Raw genomic sequence first — 13,993 nt, 5'->3', positions numbered from 1 at the left:
TCCAACAATATTTTTTTTAATCTGTACCGATATTTAAAAATATCGATATACACCGTTTCTGTTGTTATATGTCATCACAAATTGTGTACTGCAATTGGGTGACTTACTAAATATATCTATAGTACGTTTAACAATAATTGGAATGTACAAGAATATTTCATTTTTTCGCAAGTTAGATAATGTTATGAAAAACATTCCATACTATGTACTAATTAACTTTACTTGTTTCCTTATTTTTAAGGATAAAATAAGTGTGAAAGCAGTTGACCAATTGCATCATAAATATATGTGTACAGGATAATGATGAAGTAGTTAGGATATATGAGCTTAAAAGCTACAATTTTAAATTTGGAAGAGGCAAAATAGAGATTTTTACAAGACCCTATGAACTTTAGGTCTTTTGCAAATGGCCGCTTTAGCTTTTAATTTTGGTAATTAAAACTTCTAATTAGTCTCAAATAGTTAAATATATATACCGCTCTTCTCAATTCAAGTTTCTAAAAGTTTTCAAAATATGAATTATGTAAAAGTTTTCAAAATACGAAGAAACCTATTTTTTTTCTTCCAACTTTGATAATTTAAGCTTGAGGATTGAAGAATAAGATGAACTTATCTTCAATTTTGTTACTTTTTCATATATACCAAAAAAAAAAAATATATCTATCTATACTATATATAAAAGCGTATAGAAATTCCGATAATGACAGACGGAATCCAAAAGGGAATAAAATAATATTCCCTACGAATACGAACGATTATGATCAATCTATTAAATCTCTACTGTATATAAAAATCTATTCCCTACAAATGATTATAATCAATGTGTTAAAAAAATATCTCAAATAAAATAGTTATAATTAATCTATTAAAAAATAGCATTTCTATCTATTTATAAATTCAATCCTATGAACAATTATAATCAATTTGTTAGAAAATATCTCAAATAAAAACTTTAAATTATGAATTAAATTTAATTTTTGATATCAAATTTGAATTAACAATTAATTTTTTTATTACGGTGGATCAATATTAAATTTTAAATTTTAAAGTAAATGTGAATTAAATTTTAATGCTTTTAGTTTAAAACACATATTTAAATTTGACTCATAAAAAATCCAAAAGTATATAAAAATGTTCGATGTATATAAAAAAAGAACACTGTAGGATATTGTAAATATTTTTTAATAAAATATAACATATTAATTTATAAATATAATTTTTATTGTAAAATTTTAAATATATATAATGTACAAATTTATATTGATTTAAAATAAATTATAATAATTGTTATGTGTATTTACACGTAAATTCGACTAGTGTGTGTATATATATATATATATATATATATGTAAGAAATAAAATCAAACGGTTTTGTAATTTGTAACTTTAATTGACAATAGAGATCTATTGAATAATTTGATAAAATTTAGAGAATTGAATTGCCAAAATTAAAAGGTCAGGCGCATAATTGTAAAAACCTTAAATTCAGGAGGTGTAATTTTTTTTCCCTTTTAGGCAAAAAAATGGCGAAATTTAATTTAAGTTAAAAATGAGAAAAAAATCAATATTGAAAGTTCTATTGAATAATTTGATAAATTTAAAATTTTAATTATCAAATTTGAAAGTTAGACATATAATTTTGAAAAGCCTAAAGTTCAGAAGGTGTGAAATTGTGAATATTTTTTCCCCTTCAGGAAAAAAAGGTGAAATTTAATTTAAAGTTAAAAAATTAAAAAAATAGTTTTTTGATTATCAAAATTGAAACTTTAGAAAGACTTAGTTTGGTATTGAACGTATTTTCTCACGGCACGTAACGCAATCTCCTCGCAATTTCAAACGAAAACGAAGCCAAAGTATGAAACTGTGATTTCTTTTTTTCCTTTAAGAAAAATAAAATGGTAAAATTTAAAAATAATATAAAAAAGCAAAAAAATTCCGTTGCCGGGACTCGAACCCGGGTCTTTCGGGTGAGAGCCGAATATCCTAACCAACTAGACTACAACGGATTTTAATTTTTCATAATTTTACTTTTTTTATTTATATCTATTTCCTTAAATCCTCCAAAAAAGAAAGAAAAAGAAAAAGTGCATTGATTACTGATTAGCATTAGCATAACTAATCTGACAAGTTATGATGCGAAAATTTTGTCAAAAAAAAATTCTAAATTTAAAGCTTCGGCGACCAATAGAGAATTTTTGACTAAAAAACACGCCTTTGAGCAAAACAACCCTATTCGGCCGCCGAACTAATCTCGAGTCCTTCATAGGGATGTAAACAGCATGGATCTGGGGATCGGAGTGGTCACCCATCTCATGCCCCTTTTCTTGTCGGATCTAAGATGGATTAATTTTTATTCTATTTTTAACTTCAATTTATCACTCCATTTAGGACTGATCGGGATAGATCACACTACATGCAGATTTAAAGTTCTGATTCGGAGCTTTCTCAAATTTTCTCCGTAATTAATTAATTATAAATATTCTAAAACAAAACTTTATGACAACACATAATATAGGCAGACGTAAATTAGGACAATAATTACTTCCCTTTTATTACTAATACATGCAAATACAGTGCTTGTTTATTTAGACTAAGTGGTACAAACAATATCAACCAACTAATAAAATCGCACAATATTAGGTCTCCCTCATCCATTATATTTTAATTGTTCTAGTCATGGATCAATTAGAACTGAGTTTGGAGCCAATCGACAATCTTCTTATCCAGCTGAAATGCCTTGGCGAGAATATCATCGGAGATGGGAGGGTTCGACCCAAAGACTGCATTAGCTATGGTGATCACATCAGGGTTCTGGCTGCTGAGACCTGAAATGCCAAAAGCACTTGTCTTCCCGACGTTGAATTGGAAGTGAATAAGCCCTTCGGGAAACACAAACACATCGCCCTTATTCAAGATCTTAGAGAAGAGCTTGTTATCAGGGTTAGACGTAACGAAACCGACGTAGAATGTGCCTTCCAACACCGTGAAGACCTCAGTGGCTCGCGGGTGAGTGTGAGGTGGGTTGAGACCATAGGGTGCGAAGTCCAATCGGGCTAAGGAAATGCCAAGCGTGTTGAGTCCAGGAAGCATCATCGCATTAACTAGAGTTGCATTGAACCCAAGTTTGTTCATCGTGTTACCCGGTTGGTCAAGCCCCTTGAAGAAGAAATCTTCGGGGGTGGTAAAGTTCGGGTTCTTACAAACAAACCCATTCACAAACACTGCAAGAAGAAAATTAAAACACAAATCTAGTAAGACAATATTAATCTAATCACACTAAAATCAGTAACCAGAAAAGAAAGAAGAGCAACAGGAAGAAAAGGATACAAACATACCTGGAGAGTTCTTATCAGCGACGCAGAAGTCTTGCAAAGGGCTAGGGTCAGAGGCAATGGCCTGAGAAAGGACGAGCGCGAGGAGAGCAAGGAGGAGAACGTGAGAAGCCATATCTATAATTTCTCTACTTAGCTAGTAAATTAGACGATGTAATTAATTGAGTGTGTTATATGGTGCTATGAGTTAGAGGAGAGTGGTATATATAGAGCATAAGGCTATGAAAGAGTCCTTGATAGCTAGTTTTAGAGGAAGAGTATTACAACGTTAGGTATAGTAATTAATTGAACATGTCAATGCCAAGGTAAGATTTTCTCCTTTGAATATATCATTGACTAAGTACCATATTTGAACATGAGCAATGCATGGCTACGTACGTACTATATATTTTTGCACTATTTTTATTCCTTTTTATTTAATTACTTGTTTAATTCCACGACCACGGTAAACTTCGTGAGCATCCGCATGGCTTGATCCGTAGCCCATGTATATGTACATTTTATTTGATAAGGAATTTTTTCTATATTAATACTCCACTAATTAATTAATCTTCAAAGTTTATGTCTAATTATAATCAGGCCTATTTTTTGTTAATTTCTTAGATAAGATATAGTTTTATTATTTGGGCATTGAGATTAACTTAAGATATATAGTTTTTGAAGAATTATAGTAGAAAGACTACCATAATTATCATAAACTAGATCGAAAATGGTTTGCTGTTAATTCCAACTTTTTTTCCTTTTTTTTTTTTTTTTTTCAAATCTCATTCTCACCTACCTCAAAAAATAATATGACTCGTTCTAATTATCCTTTGAAATTTGATGTTTCCATCTTTAGAACGAGTCAGCCAATTCACCTACTAGGGTAGAACAAAATTTTTAAAAAATAAATTTAGTTAAAAATTTGGAGAACCATTTTCTAGCTTATAATAATAGTAATAGAATTTTTTTTTTTATCACTTCTTCAAAAATCTTAAATTAATTACTTAGAAACAAACAAAAAAAAGAGTTTATATATGCATATATATGCAATGGAGTATATATGATTTATAGAAATCACACGAAGCTCAAAACTTTTATAATATATAAAAATCCCAATCAAATAACACATGGTGTATTCGTGTCGCAATACAAAGATCGACTCTTCCATGCAGAGACACATAAAGCTTAATTAATTATCTTTGCTATGGAAAAAAATAATTTAAAAAGGATATAGTTGGAGAATGTAATTAAGATCATTAATCTACCTATTGTGTTGTTACACCATGACCCAACCAAATGTAGTACTTGGACAAAGATGCGTGCAATTAAATTAAAGAGAAATTAAGGTAACTTGGCTTTGACATGTTCAATTAATCAATTAATTAATTACTAGCTATCAAGGACTCTTTCATAGCCTTATGCTCTATATATACCACTCTCCTCTAACTCATAGCACCATATAACACACTCAATTAATTACATCGTCTAATTTACTAGCTAAGTAGAGAAATTATAGATATGGCTTCTCACGTTCTCCTCCTTGCTCTCCTCGCGCTCGTCCTTTCTCAGGCCATTGCCTCTGACCCTAGCCCTTTGCAAGACTTCTGCGTCGCTGATAAGAACTCTCCAGGTATGTTTGTATCCTTTTCTTCCTGTTGCTCTTCTTTCTTTTCTGGTTACTGATTTTAGTGTGATTAGATTAATATTGTCTTACTAGATTTGTGTTTTAATTTTCTTCTTGCAGTGTTTGTGAATGGGTTTGTTTGTAAGAACCCGAACTTTACCACCCCCGAAGATTTCTTCTTCAAGGGGCTTGACCAACCGGGTAACACGATGAACAAACTTGGGTTCAATGCAACTCTAGTTAATGCGATGATGCTTCCTGGACTCAACACGCTCGGCATTTCCTTAGCCCGATTGGACTTCGCACCCTATGGTCTCAACCCACCTCACACTCACCCGCGAGCCACTGAGGTCTTCACGGTGTTGGAAGGCACATTCTACGTCGGTTTCGTTATGTCTAACCCTGATAACAAGCTCTTCTCTAAGATCTTGAATAAGGGCGATGTGTTTGTGTTTCCCGAAGGGCTTATTCACTTCCAATTCAACGTCGGGAAGACAAGTGCTTTTGGCATTTCAGGTCTCAGCAGCCAGAACCCTGATGTGATCACCATAGCTAATGCAGTCTTTGGGTCGAACCCTCCCATCTCCGATGATATTCTCGCCAAGGCATTTCAGCTGGATAAGAAGATTGTCGATTGGCTCCAAACTCAATTCTAAATGATCAAGAGCAATTAATCAAAGTCCTTGAAGGGCGCTGTTAACTTTATGTATGAGCTTAGTAGTTAATTAGTCGATTGTTTGTGCTTGTTCTGAATAAGCAAACACTTTGTATCTGTTTGCATGCATTTCAATAATAAATTTATTTGTTTGATTTATATATTTATATATACATATGGCTTTTAATTTTAATATATATTGGGTAAACGTTGTCCTATTATCGTATGTATGCGACACTTGTAATTAGCACTTGGCTAACTATATTAATTATGGGTTACAAATATATATTTGTTCTTCTGTTGATTCATAAACATTATGTAATTTATATTAGATTCTCATAGTTTATTTGTCATTTGTGAATGAATAAAATAAGAAATTTTATAGTTGAGACATGGCAAAGAAATTAACATATATATGTATGCTGGGGCCTGGGGCTAAAACAACTTTGATAAAACTACACTAGCTTATGTAGGATGGAGTAATTAACAGCGGGAATATTTTTGAATAACGAAAAATATAAAAAGGACATATTTAAAACAAAAATATAGTAAGGGCACATAAGATATTTCACGAGTATTTAGGGATACATGGGTAATTATCCCAAAATAATAATAATAATAATAATAGTATTATTATTATTATTATTAAGGGGCAATTGCTTATATACTTCTGAAAAATTTCCGACTTTCTGATTTACCTCTCTTAGAAGGCTAATATTGAAAATACTTTTTTTACGTTCCAATCTATTTCAAATATATCCGTAGAGTTAAAATCTGTTAATGAACTATGTTATCTATATAAAATTACTATTTTGTCTTTTCAAATATACCCTTCCACTATTACCGACTTTTCCTATTTGCCCTTAAGTCAGGGACGCAAAGGGTATTTTGACTTTTGATCTTTTCAAATATATTTCTCTACCGTCACTAACATTTTTTATTTGCCCTTAAGTTAAAGACAAAATTAGTATTGTAATTTTTTTAACTATAAAAGATATTTAACTTACGTCTAATCTAAGTTAATTTAAGTGGTGATAACGGTAGGATATTTTATAATAAGGGAGGGAGATATGTATGATGTATTGGAAAAAAAAAAGTAAAAATAAACGAGTTATTTGGAAAGTTTTGAGAGGTATATTATCAAATATCCCTTACTATTATTATTATTATTATTTTCAATCAACGTCGACGGGTTCTCTTTTTATGCGCGCATAAATACGAGTCTCTCTCTCTCTCATATATAAATAACCAAACCCTTCTCCCCAGCATCCATTTCCTCGACCCTCTCGAATCCATCTGGCTTCGATTCTGCGTCGTCGTCGTCGTCGTAATCGTCGTCTCCTTCGCGGATCCCTCGGCGAATCCCTATCTCCGCGGCGGAGTCGTCCTCTTTCGCTCTCTCTCAATCGAGGTTCGTCGAATCTTAATCCCATTGCGTGATTTGAGTTGAGGTGATCTCAAATTGTCGATTGTAGCATTAGAGTCAATTCGCGTAGGATTTTATAATCGATTTGATGCGTAAGTTTCATGAATTTGGTGCTAGGGGGAATTGGGAATGCGTATATGAGTTCGTTTGGATAAATACTCTGTTTCTTTTTCTTCTTTTTTTTTTTTGTTATTTGTTTATTAGGGTTTGGAATGTTACATTGTTGGTGATTTTTTTTCCTTTTGATCGAAGTTACGTGAATTACTTTACATAGAAATGGTTCTTTAAAGAATTGTTTGTAGTTAATCCCTTGTGGTTACCATTTCAGATCAAAAGTTTAAGCGTACTTTGGAAGAGAATTCACAACTCTGCTGTGTTTATTCGAGTCGAGATTATTTAGGAACTCGGTTTCTGTTTCTACTGTTTAGGGTATCGGAAAAATCAGGAGGAAATGTGAGGACATGGTTGTCGGATCAGCGGCGAAGGGTGGAGAAGAGAGTTAGCTTCTGAAAGGGTTTTCTTTCTGCTAAGACTTTACTTTGGAAAAGAGGATTGAAGTTTTCGTCTTTTGAATTATAAGAAAATTGACCAAATGAGAAACGCTCTTTACCATATTGAAGTAGTGGTGTTTCTTTAGGAAAGGGTAGTAGCCATGCAAGCTACCAAATTGCTAAAACTTGTATGGTTTTAAATTGTTTTAGTATTCTGTCATAAAAGACTAGTAAGTTCTAGCTTATAATTTACATCATTAGTGTTATGCTCTTATCTTGCTTGTTTCAGATGGAACCGAACCAAGTTGACTGGATAGAGTTCATTATGCCTTTTTGATTCATGTAACATTTACAAGCACAACTTTGCTCAAAGTGAGGAAATTCGCCATTTAGTGGGTCATTCATTCCTCGTCAGAAACATATTAGATGCATGCTTCAGTTTGATTCTATACATTTCGTAGTATCTCCAACTAACAAAACTAGTCATGTGAATCAGAAATGCACTTCTCCACTTGATACTTTCATTGCCTTCACCAAGTGGTATTTGAGAAGATATGAATTTCCTCTTTGGTGGTATCTTACTGAATTCTTTCAATAATCTGTAGGAACTTGTACAGCCTTCTCTCAGAAACTTCAGTGCAACAACATGGCAGTGGGCGGTAACACTCAACAGAGCATCAGAAAAGCTCTTGGAGCACTAAAAGACACGACGACAGTTGGATTGGCAAAAGTGAACAGTGACTACAAGGTTGTTTATTCTGCAATTCGTGTTTATCTCAATTTGCTTTGCCAATTTACGACTTCTTTTATTTCAAACCTTTTATGTTAGGAGCTGGATGTTGCCATCGTCAAGGCCACTAATCATGTTGAGCAGTTGGCAAAGGAGAAGCACATACGCAGTCAGTACCTAATCCTATTCTGCCTGTTCTTTCAGAACAAAATGCTTAAGAATTATTTTCTAAATTTCATTGTTTCCGTCCTACGGATTTCCTAGGGATTTCAAGTGGGTAAGTTGCACCAGGAACCTCAATGTTCTTATGTAGTTCCAGTTTGGACCCCAACCTTTCATTATTACAAATTTACAATTGAATCCTAAATATTGGGATTTTGGTGCAATGTGCCCTTTAGAAATGCCCAAGTAATTGTCATCTAATTGCCACTTAAAGAAATTTTTAGACTCTGCATATGATATTGTTGGGCATTTCCATCCAATTTAACATAATAATTTAATGAAAATGGTAACATTGCAGTGGAATGTGAAAGGACCTATCAAAGGTTTAGGACTGACTTAACGAAAAAAAAAAAAAAAAAAGAGGTTGGGGACCAAAATGGAACCTCCTAGAAGGGGTACTGTGGTGCATTGTGCCCATTTCAAATTATATTGTAAGTTTAGAAGTGTCAATTACAAGTAATGCAACATTTAATAAAAAGATTGATTTGGTTGCAAGGCTTTTCACATTGTCTTTCCATTTCTTACAGCTATTTTTGATGCTGTATCTGCCTCGAGACCTCATGCTGATGTTGCATATTGCGTCAATGCTCTCGCCAGGCGGCTTGCCAAGACACGTAATTGGGCTGTATGTCTGCTTATTACTCTTGCTTTTTGTTTTTTGCCACATTTTTTTGCTGTAGAAAAGTTCAAGATGTGAAAGCTGTTGTGTGGTTACATTCAACGCAGTGCCATGCCGTCCGTATTTTTCTCTTTTCCTTTTTTTTTTTCCCTAATCCTTCCTTTGAAGTGCAGAACAGCATCAACATGTGTAGCACGAGTAAAATCCAAATTCAATCTTCTACTTTTAAGATGTTTACATGATTTTCTTTTTTTGACTTGACTAACTTTCTGATACTCGATTAGGTAGCCATAAAAATTTTGATTATTATTCATCGTGCTTTGAGAGAAGTTGATCCGACATTTCGAGAAGAACTCGCTAGCTATAACCAGAGCAGAAGCCATATGCTGAATTTATCACATTTCAAAGATGATTCTAGCCCAAGCGGTACTAGTCCCTTCCCTTTATAATGCTGTAATTCAGATCTGAGTTCTTCATTTCATTATGCTTTCTTTTTATTTGAATTATTTAATTAAGTCTCTGCTTTGCTGTTTCATAAAAGCTTTGCATTTTCGTATTGTTAGAACAACAAAAGAGTGTCTCTGGAAGAAGATAAGCAACTAATTTTGCTTCTTTTTTTTTTCCCCCTTTGTAGCTTGGGATTATTCTGCTTGGGTTCGAACCTATGCTCTGTTCCTAGAGGAGCGACTAGAATGTTTTCGGGTTCTGAAGTATGATGTTGAGACAGAACGCCCTGTATGCAGTCTGATCTCTATATTTTTTTATCCGAACTTTCCTCATTCTTCTTGTTTTATGTTATTTGAGCTGGCATCTCCAATTGCAGAAGTATCTTCGCAATTCCTCTTTATTCTTCAAATGGTTTAAATTTTACATTGACTAGATAATTGCTACGAACAAAAGCTGGTTGGTTGTCTATTGCGGGATGTTCTCAATGATGAAATGGAATTTAAGGAATTTAATGTGATATGTAAATGCATTATGAATTATTCTGCTTTCTAAGGACAGATCTCTTAAAGGTCCTTGATGTTGTTGTTATATTTATGTCATTTCTACTACTCAGTAACTGTTGAATCGTTCTGGATTTGACCACCTGTCTAGAAGAATTGCCAATTTTCTTGTTATATTAGAGCAACTGTGTTCCTTGATTATTTAGAATTTGATCTGTTAATCCATGTAATATACCATCTTCACAGTCCAACTGTAAAAATTGTTACTACTGTTGCTATAAGGCACACTATGTAAAATAAGGATATCCAATGAATGGAATAATCTCATTTTCTTTGATTTCACTTCTGGTTACAGAAAATTTCCAATCTTGATACGAATATATTGCTTGAGCAATTACCAGCTTTGCAGCAGCTTCTATTCCGTCTTCTTGGTTGCCAGGTGACGAACTTTTCGTGCCTCTCTGTATCAAACATTATATTCTCTGCAGTCTGCACACAATCTTTTATCTGAGTAGCGATTTTCTGATAAACTTCTACTTATTTGCTGCTGCAGCCTGAAGGAGTGGCTGTGTACAATAATGTGATCAAATATGCACTTTCAATTGTAAGTGGCATATGGAAGCAAAACAATTACTGATTTAACTAGTTATGCTTACTCTCTCATTGTTGTCTTTTAATACAACTCCCCACGCAGGTTGCTCATGAAAGTGTTAAGATATACAATGCGATTAATGGTGGAACTCTTAATTTGGTTGACAAGGTAGTGCCATGCTAATTACATTATTATATGCGTTCTTGTCACAAATCTACTAAGGGCTCCTTGGCTTGGCTTTTGAAATAGCTTCTCCACTATAGAAAACAGAAGCTTCCACAAACTAATCATTCAGCAAACAGAGAGTTTGGAGCTTTTTTTGTGGTGGGAAGCTACAATGAGCTTTTGGGCCTTGCGAACGAAAGCTCCAATTTGAAACTTCTGCTTAAGTAGTAGCAAGAAGCTGTAGAAGAGATTTTAATGAAAGTTCTTGTTGCTTCTTAAAACAAATCTACTCGAACAGTACTTCTGCAGAAGCTCTAGACAGGCCAAGCCTGCTCCAGCTGCGAAATAATTAATTGTTCTTCTTTGATCTAGTTCTTTGAGATGCAGCGCCATGATGCTGTTAGGGCACTTGAGATTTACCGCAAGGCAGGGCAGCAGGTATGATGATTTTCATTAGTTAATGCCTTTTATTAACTGAAATAGTTCTTCTCTTCCAATTTTGGAATAGCTACATTATCTACACAATTCCTGAAGAAGTTTCTTTTTTGTTATAGGCTGACAGGCTTTCCAAATTCTATGAGTTCTGCAAGGGACTCAATGTTGGGCGAATGGAATGCTTTGTGAAAATTGAACAGGTATATTCCTCACTCATTCGTGTTTGTTTGAGTTTTATTTTATTAATTTAACCTCGTTCCTTTTCCAATGCAACTTGTTCTCTGTGTTTCTATTGAATCATCTGCAGCCACCTGCATCTTTCATTACAGCAATGGAAGAGTATGTAAAGGATGCTCAACATGCTTCGCGTTTCAATCAGAATGCGGTACACATACCGATCACTTGGTGAAGTAGTCTTTTATGATTTTCTATTTGTAAAGATTGTTAGAGAAAGCGTTTAAGTTTGTTGCTCGCTAGTAGTAATGATCATAATAATTCTTTAGTTGCCCTTTGTTGGTTAGTTATATTCATAAATTTCACTAAGAAATGAAAAAAAATATTGTGAGCAAATTGCGAGCTTATTGCGAAGATGTTTTAATGCTTTCATTACTTAGCATGATGCAGAGCCTTTTTTTAAAGTTCACCCCTTGTCATCTTTTCATATCAGCCAAACCGGCCGATAGTATACTTCTTTTGGGTTGGGTTGAATTTAAAAATATGTGCATGCTTCCACTTCAGTTGGGAAATGAAACAAGCTTCTCTAATCTGTCTTTGGATTCTTTCCTAACATTACGTTATTACGTTGTTTTACTAGCTGGAAGGCATAGCCCCGAAGGCCATTTTAGCCATTGAGGATAAGAAAGTAAATGAGGACGATGATGATCAAAAGCCAGAACCAGTTGTGCCAACAAGCCAAAGATTTCCTGAACTACCATTAGCTGAAACTGTTGAAGCTCCTGTTGAAAGTCAAGCTCAAACTCCAGTTAATGATCTACTGGTATGAACTAAACCACGGACTACTTGCTAAGTTCATTCTAGTCTTTGCGTGTTTGCTAATCCATATTCTTTGTACAGTGTTTGGACGACTTCAACCAAGTTGCAAGTGAACTAGAAGAGAAGAATGCCTTAGCACTTGCTATCGTATCTAACGGTGAACTGCAATAACTTTCTGTTTTGCAAAATCATTTTTTCATATCCTTCTTTAACTTGTCTTCTTCTGAAATTGTATACAGAAGATCCAGGAATCAATAGAACTACTCCTGAGATAATGAGCGGGGATACGGGGTGGGAGTTGGAACTCCTTGGCATACCAAGTTCCAATCAAAGTGCTCTTGCCGACAGTAAACTGGTAAAAGCTAATTTTGCTTTTAATCTGGGTCTCGTTCTTTCCTACTCTCTTTGCATCTATAAAGATGGCCATACATGTTTGACTCATCGGAATTGGTTGCAAATTTGCAACACTAGACACTTTTCAATTCTGGGCAATAGGGAGAAGTTATTGCCGGAATTTTTTAAAAAAACTTTAACCCTCTTAGAAATGAAACTTTGGGATTCAGCCTCACCAAGATTTTATTTAGAAAACAAACCTTCCCCTAATGCCCAGAAGTCTTCTTGTTGTCAGTCCAGGACTTAAAATTCTATCATTTCAATTCTTTCAGGCTGGTGGGCTCGACAAATTGACATTGGACAGTCTATATGACGATGCGATTACAAGAAGATCAAATCCCAACGGGGCCTACCATATGGGGCAGGTGGCGCCAAATCCCTTCGAGCCGGTTCAATATCCTCAGGACCCATTCTTTGCCTCCAATAGCATAGCGCCACCTGGCAGCGTGCAAATGGCTGCGATGGCACAACAGCAAGCTCTGATGATGCAACAGCAACAACATTCTACGGGTCATGATCCCACCAATCCCTTTGGTAACCCGTATAATCCGTACTCAGGCCTTATGTAATAATAATTTACTTGATTGGAAATCGTCGTAGACATGTTAAAGCAGAGAAACTAATTTAGATTATAACATGTAGGTAGGCAGTGAAAAGTAGGTCTCTAATTTACTCTGTTTTCTATTGTTTCGATTATTTTCTTAATCTCCGCGAAGATGGAAGTTAGAAACTTTTTAACTATTTTGCTTTTTTAGGTCTGAAATATTTTTCTTGGTAGAATGTGAGTAGTCCTCCATAAACCAGTGTAAATTTTTATCCTTCTCTTTTTTGTTTTTTTGTTTTTTTTTCCTTCTTATTTTTTGACCCATGTTGAGAAATCGGTTACTTCTCTTTTTATGCTTGCTATATATTCAGAATATATCCGAGCTACACTAGCATTACTTGAATGTCATAGCTTAAACTTTCATTTTTTTTTATATACATGCATACCTACATGAAACAGTTTGCATCATTAATGAAATTTCCATTTCTTTATGAGTTGCAAGAAATAAATTCTCGTTGATCACACATCAGTGATCGCGCATTCGATGATCAAACCTAGCTTTTTGCGAAGATATTATGCCACACACATTTGATAGCATGAAGAGTGTCATGAGAACATCCCTTACTCTTTTAACTTTATTTTGTAGTGGCATATTCTTGTGATCTCTTTTCACTTTTATTTCCACATATCATTGAATGTGTGAATATATAAGTCTCACTTTTGTAGCAAAAGCCACTCAATCATGACTCTTTTCTATTCCTCTTTGGATATATTTTGTTTCCCCTTTGCATTAGTGGCTCATATCATGCTCCAATTAAGAGAGGTTTAATTTAATCTTTTTTT

The 13,993-nt window shown here is 34.1% G+C and overlaps 3 protein-coding genes and 1 non-coding gene across 8 annotated transcripts; 2 read left to right on the top strand and 2 right to left on the bottom strand.

Moving 5' to 3' along the window:
* On the bottom strand, positions 1,934-2,006 carry TRNAE-CUC. Its single transcript has one exon. It is a non-coding gene; the product is annotated as a tRNA-Glu (tRNA).
* LOC109725047 (germin-like protein 8-2) lies at positions 2,626-3,447 on the bottom strand. Its single transcript, XM_020254096.1, has 2 exons — positions 3,336-3,447; positions 2,626-3,221 (listed from the first exon to the last, which is right to left on the bottom strand). The coding sequence occupies exons 1-2, from the start codon at positions 3,445-3,447 to the stop codon at positions 2,686-2,688; spliced, it is 648 nt and encodes a 215-aa protein (XP_020109685.1). The 3' UTR covers positions 2,626-2,685.
* Positions 4,833-5,643, top strand: LOC109725050 (germin-like protein 8-2). The gene is made up of 2 exons (XM_020254102.1): positions 4,833-4,944; positions 5,059-5,643. Exons 1-2 carry the CDS (start codon positions 4,833-4,835, stop codon positions 5,592-5,594), a joined length of 648 nt encoding a protein of 215 aa, XP_020109691.1. The 3' UTR covers positions 5,595-5,643.
* Positions 6,819-13,547, top strand: LOC109725165 (putative clathrin assembly protein At5g35200). 5 transcript variants are annotated; one of them, XM_020254251.1, is made up of 17 exons: positions 6,820-7,004; positions 7,448-7,533; positions 8,116-8,258; positions 8,340-8,409; positions 8,990-9,087; positions 9,366-9,507; positions 9,716-9,816; positions 10,384-10,467; positions 10,582-10,632; positions 10,723-10,788; positions 11,158-11,223; positions 11,340-11,420; positions 11,528-11,605; positions 12,035-12,217; positions 12,295-12,370; positions 12,453-12,568; positions 12,879-13,547. In XM_020254251.1, the coding sequence occupies exons 3-17, from the start codon at positions 8,157-8,159 to the stop codon at positions 13,173-13,175; spliced, it is 1,611 nt and encodes a 536-aa protein (XP_020109840.1). In that variant the 5' UTR covers positions 6,820-7,004; positions 7,448-7,533; positions 8,116-8,156; the 3' UTR covers positions 13,176-13,547. The 5 variants fall into 5 exon arrangements, with proteins under 5 accessions (XP_020109841.1, XP_020109840.1, XP_020109842.1 ...); XM_020254252.1 differs by lacking the exon at positions 7,448-7,533 and having other exon boundaries at positions 6,819-7,004; positions 8,128-8,258; XM_020254253.1 differs by lacking the exon at positions 7,448-7,533 and having other exon boundaries at positions 12,456-12,568.

Source organism: Ananas comosus, linkage group 19 (genome assembly GCF_001540865.1).
Source record: "Ananas comosus cultivar F153 linkage group 19, ASM154086v1, whole genome shotgun sequence".
NCBI classification, from domain to species: Eukaryota; Viridiplantae; Streptophyta; class Magnoliopsida; order Poales; family Bromeliaceae; genus Ananas; species Ananas comosus.
This window is presented reverse-complemented; position numbering and strand designations above follow the sequence as displayed.

Excerpts from the sequence above, each read along its gene's own strand:
- LOC109725165 (XM_020254252.1), top strand. The coding sequence starts at position 8,157 with ATGGCAGTGGGCGGTAACACTCAACAGAGCATCAGAAAAGCTCTTGGA. Across the intron at positions 8,259-8,339 it reads AAGTGAACAGTGACTACAAG|GAGCTGGATGTTGCCATCGT; the intron begins GTTGTTTATTCT and ends CTTTTATGTTAG. Across the intron at positions 9,508-9,715 it reads AGATGATTCTAGCCCAAGCG|CTTGGGATTATTCTGCTTGG; the intron begins GTACTAGTCCCT and ends CCCCCTTTGTAG.
- LOC109725050 (XM_020254102.1), top strand. The coding sequence starts at position 4,833 with ATGGCTTCTCACGTTCTCCTCCTTGCTCTCCTCGCGCTCGTCCTTTCT. Across the intron at positions 4,945-5,058 it reads CGCTGATAAGAACTCTCCAG|TGTTTGTGAATGGGTTTGTT; the intron begins GTATGTTTGTAT and ends TTCTTCTTGCAG.
- LOC109725047 (XM_020254096.1), bottom strand. The coding sequence starts at position 3,447 with ATGGCTTCTCACGTTCTCCTCCTTGCTCTCCTCGCGCTCGTCCTTTCT. Across the intron at positions 3,222-3,335 it reads CGCTGATAAGAACTCTCCAG|TGTTTGTGAATGGGTTTGTT; the intron begins GTATGTTTGTAT and ends TTCTTCTTGCAG.